General features: G+C 38.2%; 1 protein-coding gene across 1 annotated transcript; it reads left to right on the forward strand.

Annotated features, from left to right (window-relative positions):
- Window positions 1–7,730: 7,730 nt before the first annotated feature.
- LOC126729209 (auxin-responsive protein SAUR27) lies at window positions 7,731–8,314 on the forward strand. Its single transcript, XM_050434887.1, has one exon. The coding sequence runs from the start codon at window positions 7,771–7,773 to the stop codon at window positions 8,236–8,238; it is 468 nt and encodes a 155-aa protein (XP_050290844.1). The 5' UTR covers window positions 7,731–7,770; the 3' UTR covers window positions 8,239–8,314.
- The last annotated feature ends 1,362 nt before the right edge of the window (window positions 8,315–9,676 follow it).

The raw sequence follows: 9,676 nt of genomic DNA on the forward strand, positions 1-9,676 counted from the left end.
GTTGAATCAAATCCCACTTCAGAAATCAACTTAAAAAACTCATGAAACCCCAGGCTTCTATATTTTTTCTCATCTTTCACTAGAAACTTCAGCAATTTTGTAAAGAACTGAACCTCACATGGTAGGACTATGCCTCCACTAAACTTGAAACCATATTCTTCACTAGCTTGTCAAGAAGGACAGTGAAGACTGGAAAGTTCAGGAACCGGGTCGGGATCAAGAACCGTTTACGCTCATATCCAACATATATAGCAAGGAATCCAGGTGGAATTCGAGTGGTTGGACTGCATAGCAGGTCGAGGTTGGAGTACTGACCACTATTATAGGGAGTCAGGCAGATGCACCTAAGAATGAGGCCCCTGCCTTTGAAGAACTTCATGACATGCTTTCGTTGGATGGCTTTCCGGAGTGTTTAATTTGACACCTTTGATATATAGATTAGTCGCTGCCATGAATATTGTAGAGACGGGTATGGATTCTATATGTATAAATTGGAAATAAAACTCAACTTGGGAGGTGAAAAAGTGTATACTAGGTTTCCAGATGTGACTACCAAATAGGCAAATACCAATGCATTGTTGGAATGTCCATGTATTTGTTGAATGCATTAAGGTTTGGAAGCATTGTATATAGAACATAAATGCTTGTATTTACATATTGGTGTGCAGTTGTCCTTGCAATTTTTGCATGATTACATGAGAGTCATCACTGCCAAAACAAGAACTACCATATATAGCAAATGTTAAAAATCTAAACATTATTTGCGAGTATAACTTTAGGCGTGTGAATGTAGTTGTGCAAGATTCAACTGCCAATATATATTAAAACGAGCAAAATAATTGTTCAACTTTCGCTGTCACGACTCAAGAAAAACGCTAACCCGCATTAATTTATACTATATGCTAAAAAGACTGGTAAAGTAACAATTAAAACTTACATAATTTTATGTAACCTAGATTGACTTAGTACATCGGATTTAACACACCCACACAATACACTCATCTTATTCAAATCCAAGATATTGCAATTTCTTCTAACTACTTAAATTTCTAGAGTTCCCCATCATGACCCATGTTGTATTGTAAATTGTAATAACCCCAAGGAATTACCAACTTGTTTGTGTTATCCCTTGTCACAATTTGAGAAAGGTGCTAGCCAAATGATTTGCACTACACCATAAAAAATAATAATAATAATCATAATACTAAACACATCGAGATTGATTGTCATTTTATCCGTTATCATCTTGTCCATGGTGCTCTCAAGCTTTTCTCCGTCTCCTCCAAAGATCAACTTGCAGATATCTTCACCAAGTCACTTCCTAAGGGACGCACTCGTGATTTGGTTGACAACCTCAAGCTGGTCTCACATCCACCTTGAGTTTGAAGGGGGCTATTAATGTATATTATGTTATGGGCTTTAGGCCCAGCTAGGTTATTTGTATAGCACACTTGTACTTATACTACACTTTACTTATACCGCACACATATGCCTCTTATATAAAGGCACTGATGTATATTATTTGATTTGTGAAATACAATACTATTGCATTCAGTATTTTTTAACATGGTATCAGAGCCATCGCTCTGACTTTTTCTTTGCAGTTTTGTCTCTCATTGGTGTTATTCCAAACTCACAATTGCTTCCGCTGTTACAACTGCTGCTGCAGCCATTCACCGTTAAACCTTTGACGCATTTCAGTCATCGTTTCTGGTTTCGGACCTGCAGCTACCGTCGTTCAGAGTCTTGAGACCACTGCCATACCGTCACCGCCGTGATCCTTGCCCCAATTGTGTTTTTGCTGGTACCACTAAGATCGTCCTTCGCCGATCTACCACCTCGTGGAAACCTGACCACCATCGGAGCTCACACGCGCCGTCACGCGCCACCTAACGATTCTGCGCAAAAGCTCACGCGTTCCACGTGCCACCATGCGCCGCCGAAAGCCTTTCGCACGCGCCTCCACGCGCCGACAACGTTCTTCACGCGCCTACACGCGCCAGATCTGCACCTGTTAACGTCAGCCCTAAGTGAAGTCATCACTGCCACGTCACCCGCTGACATCATCGTCCAATCTGTTGATGTCACCCACCACGTCAGCTGACATCATCATTGACTAACTGTTGACCCACGTTGACTTTTCGTTGACTGGCTCGTTGACTTTGACTGAAGGTTGACTTTTTGCCAGAGTTGACTTTTGCAGTCCAGGTGCTCCTTACCTAGTTTTTCATGTAGATTTCATTTTTGCAGTCCATTTTTGCATATTTTGCTTCTAAATGAAGAATAAGGACAAGTCTTCTTCCTTTTGTAACAATCGTCGTCGACAATCCAACAATCGTTTTTGCAATTTATGTAAACGATTTGGCCACAGTATTGAGACTTTTTATCATCGCAATAAATCAGTTGTTTCAATTTCTGCTGCTACTGTTGCTAACACTGAGAGTGACCAACCAATGGCTCCCGTCTTTGCACAGTCTCGGTCTTCTGGATCCACTTTCACCATTTCCAGAGATGACCTTATAAACATCATCACTAATGTCATTTGTATGGTTGGTAATGCATCTTATTTCTCTTCTCTCTCAACTTTATCTAGTATGTCTCCTACCTCTTGGCTTATGGATTCTGCTTGTTGCAATCACATGACACCTCATTCGCCTTTATTTTCTGAACTTAAACCTGCACCACACCCTCTTAATATTCACACAGCAAATGGTTCCACAATGTTTGGTCATAATATAGGCTCTGTTTCGACCTCTAACCTCTCGGTTCTTGGAGTCTTTAATGTTCATAACCTTTCTTACAATTTTTTTTCTGTGGGACAATTAGCTGAGTTGGGTTATCGCATTATCTTTGATTATTCTGGGTGTATTGTGCAGGATCCAAGGACGGGACAGGAGCTTGGGGCCGGTCCTAGAGTTGGGCGTATGTTTCCCGTGGACAACCTTCGTCTTCCACTTGTTGCTCCTGTTTCTGTTGCTGCAGCTGCTGTAGTTTCTTCTGTTCCTTCCCTTGCACTTTGGCATGCTCGATTTGGTCACGCATCTTCCTCTCGAGTACAACAATTGGCTTCTAGAGGTTTGTTAGGTTCAGTGTCTACCAAAAATTTTGATTGTGTCTCATGTCAGTTAGGAAAACAACCAGCTTTACCTTTCAATACTAGTGAATCAATATCCACTAATATCTTTGACCTTATTCATTCTGATGTTTGGGGACCTTCCTCTGTCTCTAATATTGGTGGGTCTCGATATTTTGTTGTCTTTGTTGATGATTACTCTCACTATAGTTGGATTTTTAATATGAAACATCGTTCTGAATTATTGCAAGTATATTCTAATTTTGCAAAAATGGTTGAAACTCAGTTTTCCAAACGCATCAAAATTTTTCGATCTGATAATACTCTTGAGTACACTCAATATGCTTTCCAAACTGTTTTGCATTCCTATGACACTGTTCATCAACTAACTTGTTCAGGTACCTCTCAGCAAAATGGTAGAGCCGAACGAAAACTTCGTCATATTCTTGACACTGTTCGTGCTCTCCTTCTCTCTGCCAAAGTTCCTGCTCCTTTTTGGGGCGAAACTGCTCTTCATGCTGTTCATACTATTAATCGCATTCCAAGTCCTGTTATCCAAAATCAAACTCCATAGAGCGCCTTTTTAGGTCACCTCCAGACTATCACCACCTTCGCTCCTTCAGTTCTGCTTGCTTCGTTCTTCTTCAGCCACATGAGCATGACAAACTTGAGCCTCAGTCAAGGCTTTGTTGTTTTCTTGGCTATGGCGAAACTCAAAAGGGGTATCGGTGTTATGATCCTGTCTCTCATCGTCTTCATGTCTCCCATAATGTTGTCTTTTGGGAACATCGCCTCTTTGTCGAGCTCTCTCACTTCCGTGCCTCCCTATCTTCCTCTTTTTTCTTAGATCTTTTTCTAGACGAGGCACATATTCCTTCTATAGCTGATCCTGATCCTCCTGTAGTTGCTCCTGATTCTTTTGTAGACTTCTCTGTCCAACCACCAAACATCATTGATCCATTTCCTAGTTCACCCTATAATGAACAGGTGGAAGATGAACAGGTCGAAGACGAGCTACCTAACCCCAACCCCGAGCTTGGGTCCCCTGCTCCTACTCCGCCTGAAGATCTTGCACAAGACATTCCACCTCGTCACTCAACTCGGGTAAGATCCATTCCTGCACATTTACTTGACTATCATTGTTACACTACCCTTGCTACACTACACGAGCCTCACACCTATCGTGAGGCTTCCATTGACCCTTTATGGCAGATTGTAATGAAAGAGGAACTTGATGCATTATCTAAAAACCATACTTGGGATTTGGTGACACTTCCTCCTAGGAAATCTGTGGTTGGTTGTAAGTAGATCTACAAGATTAAGACTTACTCTGATGGGTCCATTGAGCGCTACAGAGCTCGTCTCGTTGCAAAAAGTTTTACACAGGAGTATAGGATTGATTATGAAGAGACCTTTGCTCCGGTTGCTCGTATCTCATCTGTTCGTGCCCTCTTAGCTGTTGCTGCTGCCAATAAATGGGACCTTTTTCAAATGGATGTCAAAAATGCATTCCTTAATGGGGATTTAAGTGCAGAAGTTTATATGCAACCTCCTCCTGGTCTCTCTGTTGACTCAAACAAGGTTTGTTACCTTCGACGTGCACTTTATGGCCTTAAACAAGCTTCACGAGCTTGGTTTGCCAAATTCAGCTCTACCATCTCTCGCTTGGGTTACATAGCCAATCATTATGATTCTGCCTTATTTCTTCATCTCACTGACAAAGGCACTATTTTACTTCTCCTGTATGTGGATGATATGATCATAACTGGTGATGACCTCAGTGGCATTTAAGAACTCAAGGATTTTCTCAATCAGCAATTTGAGATGAAAGATCTTGGACATCTCAGCTACTTCTTGGGTCTTGAAATCACTCATTTTACAGATGGACTTTATATTACTCAAGCCAAGTATGCTTCTGAACTCTTGTCTTGAGCTGGACTCACTGATAGTAAGACTGTTAACACTCCAGTTGAGCTTAATGCGCATCTGACTCCCTCAGGGGGGAAACCATTGTCTAATCCCTCTCTTTACAGACGATTAGTTGGCAGCCTAGTTTATCTCACAGTTACTCGTCCAGACATCTCCTATGCTGTTCATCAGGTGAGCCAGTATCTATCTGCTCCACAATCAACTCACTATACTGTTATTCTGCGCATTCTTCGATATCTGAAGGGCACCCTCTTCCATGGTCTTTTCTACTCAGCTCAGTCTCCTCTTGTACTCTGTGCATTCTCTAATGCTGATTGGGCAGGAGATCCCACTGATCGCAGGTCCACTACAGGTTATTGCTTTTTCCTTGGTTCTTCTTTGATTTCTTGGCGAAGTAAGAAACAAACTTTTGTGGCCTGCTCCAGTACTGAAGCAGAATATCGTGCCCTTGCTAATACCACATCTGAGCTCCTTTGGCTACGATGGCTTCTTAAGGATTTAGGTGTGTCCACATCCTCTGCTACTCCCCTTTATTGTGACAACGAGAGTACCATTCATATTGCTCACAATGATGTCTTTCATGAATGGACTAAACACATCAAGATTGATTGTCATTTTATCCGTTATCATCTTGTCCATGGTGCTCTCAAGCTTTTCTCCGTCTGCTCCAAAGATCAACTTGCAGATATCTTCACCAAGTCACTTCCTAAGGGACGCACTCGTGATTTGGTTGACAACCTCAAGCTGGTCTCACATCCACCTTGAGTTTAAGGAGGGCTGTTAACGTATATTATGTTATGGGCTTTAGGCCCAGCTAGGTTACTTGTATAGCACACTTGTACTTGTACTACACTTTACTTGTACCATACACATATGCCTTCTATATAAAGGCACTGATGTATATTTTTTTGATTTGTGAAATACAATACTATTGCATTCAGTATTTCTAACAATAATAAACCATTAGAAATAATTGTTGGGTGCCCCCTGACTTACCTCAACTAATTTTTTAAGAGCCTATATAACTTATCCCAAAATTTTGAAACTATAACTTTTAATTGTTGTAGATATCATTGTTGATTTTCTTTATTTTCATTCTTTTGGGAAGAAAAAACTAAATCTTTCTCCCAATAATTTTCTGTTCTGAAAAAAAAAAAATAATATATATATATATATCCTATCCATAGGATAAATATGCTAGGTTTTAAGTATAAATATTCCAATAGGGAAAATTCTAAAGGCTTACAAATGTTAATGAATGGAATTGATGTCACTATCAATAATATAATAAATAAGTTTTTAAATTATTTTTTTATTATTTAAAAGTTGAAATATTAATTGGTAAGACTTATGTAGTAAAATTTATAATATCTAAAATTTCACCTATTTTGATCCACAATCAAATTATTCTTATTTTTTTAGAAAGAGGTACAATTACGCTAAGTCTAACAAACCAATGAAAATAAGTTCTCTCAAACAAAAAATTGTTATATTATTATTGACTCTTTTATCTAAAAAATTATAGCATATTTAAATTACATTAAATAGGGATAGAGAATTTTTTTTTTTTTTTTTTTTTTTTGAGAAACATGATAGAGCTTTAATGAGAGATGAGATGGTAAGTGCTATCCCTCAAGTAATGGTGTCATCACAAATTCAAATTTGGGAATCAGTCTATCTAAAAATTAGGGGAAGTTTATTAAGGATGCCAATTAATAGGTGTGCATTTGGCATTGGCTTAAAAAGCCAACTTTTTTTACCATTCAACTTATTTTTACTACTATTCATAGGTCCTATTACATTTTTTGGTATTATTCACGAGTTCTCCCATACTATTTCACTAAATAAGTTGTTCTCAAACAGATAGATAAGACCTTTTTTTTTTAAGGAAATTAGTTGTAGAAAAGATCCAAAATGAGCACACTCTCAATGTAACAGAGTTAGCATTGGATTGAGTCGTGCAAAACTGACATATATATCCATCTATCAAAGTTTCTTCCATCGTATGACTAGAAAAGGGAGAGCAAGTCTGCAGAAAACAACCATTTTTGGATGATCCAGAATACTGCACTGGAGAGGCATAATTAGCACACCAAAACAGCCCCTCTTTGACTCAAAACTTTCTTGACTCAAACGGCCAACAACTATATATAGATCATAACCCACTAAATATAGAGGAAGGTTGTGAGAAACAAATGGCGAACCACTCAATATTTTTTTAACTTCATGGTTTAAATTCCTCTGTATGGTAATCTTATTGATTCTCTACCCATCAAACCGATGGAAGCACCCTTTAATTAAGTTGTATCTAAAACAAATTAGGATTTTTTTTTTCTCTCACTTTCTTTTTCTTCTTCTTTTTTGCTCATGCAAAAGGTTTTTCTTAGTCAGGATGAACCCAATTTCCTTTTCTTTCCCTTTTTCGTAAATATCCGGCAAACTTCAATGTTTTACAGTAAGAAACTAATTTACAGGTTTGAAAAAAAATCTTTTGGAGAAAAAATTGATATGTAATCAAAGTGGTCTCTCTCTTTTTTTATTTCTTTTCTTTGCCAATTAATTTATTGTATAAATTAATTGTGCAAGTTAAGAAAATAATTTTGTTGATAAGGCTATTAATGAAATCAGTTCTCGTCCTCTAAAAAGATTTTTTTTTTTTTTTTTTCAATTTGTCTTGTTGATAAGGTCCAAGTAAACCCTTTTTTTTGTATCCTGAGATCCATGATTGTGCTTCATTAACTCTCCAAAACTTAAAATCCCAACAAGAGATGAAGAACCAATATTCTTATCAAGCTCCCCGGCCAAAGAACAATCTTCGGGTATGGCTTCGGTGGGCACCTCTTCTCCAGAAACAGCCCTCTGCGATCACCGGAAAGCATAAGGAGGTTTTTGAATATGGAGGTTTGAAGGAGTCATTGATTAATGGAGCTGAACTGTCTGACGGCAGCAGGTCAGGTTCACAGACCTCCATGCAAGTTCCTAAAGGGTTCTTGGCAGTTTACGTAGGGCCACAACTGAGGAGGTTTGTGATTCCCACAAGCTACTTGTCAATGCCAGATTTTAGAGGTTTAATGGATATGGTGGCCGAGGAGTTTGGATTTGATCAAGAGGGTGGCCTTAGAATTCCTTGTGAGGAAGAAGATTTTGAGAAAATATTATATAGATGTTGTGCAAACAGAAAGAAGAACAATAAGAAGCTACCATATGATCACAAACATAAAGTTCTTAGGTGGTAGATACATTAATTGTTTTTGCCTATGTCAACGTCTTGTTCAATTGGGATCGATGTAGCCTGGGATGAATATTTTGGAGTCATGTGAATATTGCTTGTCTTTGCTCAATCATCATCAGAGGGGCATTAATTTGTTTACATATTATTGTAATTATAAATTTCATTCCAAATAATTAAAAAAGTGTAATCTCTCTGTAAATTATATGCTATTGATGCAAGACAAAAAAAAAAAAAAAAAAAAAAAAAAAAAAACAACATGTAATATAATTTCCCGTGTTGTACTTTTTGTCTAACCATATATAGTTGCATTGTTAGTTCGTTATTTATATTTTTATTTACTTTCTTTATCACACAATGATATTACGATGTTGATGGCGATTTCAATTATTTGAATCGTTGAAGATCGTTGCTTACACACCATGGCAAAAATATTGATATACCTTGGAAATATAAAGAATAACCAGCTTTCTTAACTAACATTTTAAAGGAAATCAATTTTGTTGCACAAATTGCCTAATTAATTAACACAATAGCATTCATGCGTACTTTGCCTTACATTAATTATAGCCGTTTTAAACCTTGAAGTCAAGTATGGAGTCCATACATGCATACCTTGTCTTACAATGCTATGGTGTGGCCAATGGGCATGGATTACGTCCAATGCATCCAGTGTACTAGATCCATAGATATGATGACACATGTCACAATCGCAATGGATCTAGTATCACTGAACACTAGATGTAACCAGCTCCCATGGCCAATAATATAGGCTAGCACAAAAGCATAAAATAGAGATACGGGAAAATGAAAAAGTAAATTTAATCCTTTTAGTTAATTTAAGAGAAATTATTGACTTGTTAAACTAATCAATCTTGTAATTTGATTATTGCCAGTTAATTACCAAAAGCATGCAAGTCACTAAATACAAAGAAATAAGCAATTACACAAATACTACAGGATATTGATGAAGTGAAAAATGGAAGTACACATTCACAAGAAAACTATGGGTACCCACCGTATGATTATTGGGCCTAACATCTACTTGGACTCATAATCTATTTGTTTTGTGGGCTTTTGGGTTTCCTACTGTGGGTGGTCCTATGCTCGGCAACCTGAATACACCCCGGTTTACTCAAACCTTTCTCTCTACCTCACAGAATTACTTTCTCTTATAGTGACTGCCCTTTTTTCCTCTCAACCTTCTATCCAAAATTGCCAACCCCATCTTCCTCATCAGGTTCTCCTATTTATAGGCCAAGGTAAGTGGGGGTGTTATGATTGCTCCCCCTTACTAGTGCAAATGGGGGCCCAATTCCATTGCCTTTAGGTGGGTGTTTAGGTAGGTGAGGTGGTAGTGACATCGGAACTCATACCCACCTCTTGAAGCCCGCTTAGCAACGAGATTTCCGCGGACGCATTTAGGTGGCTGGGCACAGGGTGTA

Source organism: Quercus robur, chromosome 5 (assembly GCF_932294415.1).
Source record: "Quercus robur chromosome 5, dhQueRobu3.1, whole genome shotgun sequence".
Lineage (NCBI taxonomy): Eukaryota > Viridiplantae > Streptophyta > Magnoliopsida > Fagales > Fagaceae > Quercus > Quercus robur.

Coding starts and splice junctions, on each gene's coding strand:
- LOC126729209 (XM_050434887.1), top strand. CDS start 7,771: ATGAAGAACCAATATTCTTATCAAGCTCCCCGGCCAAAGAACAATCTT.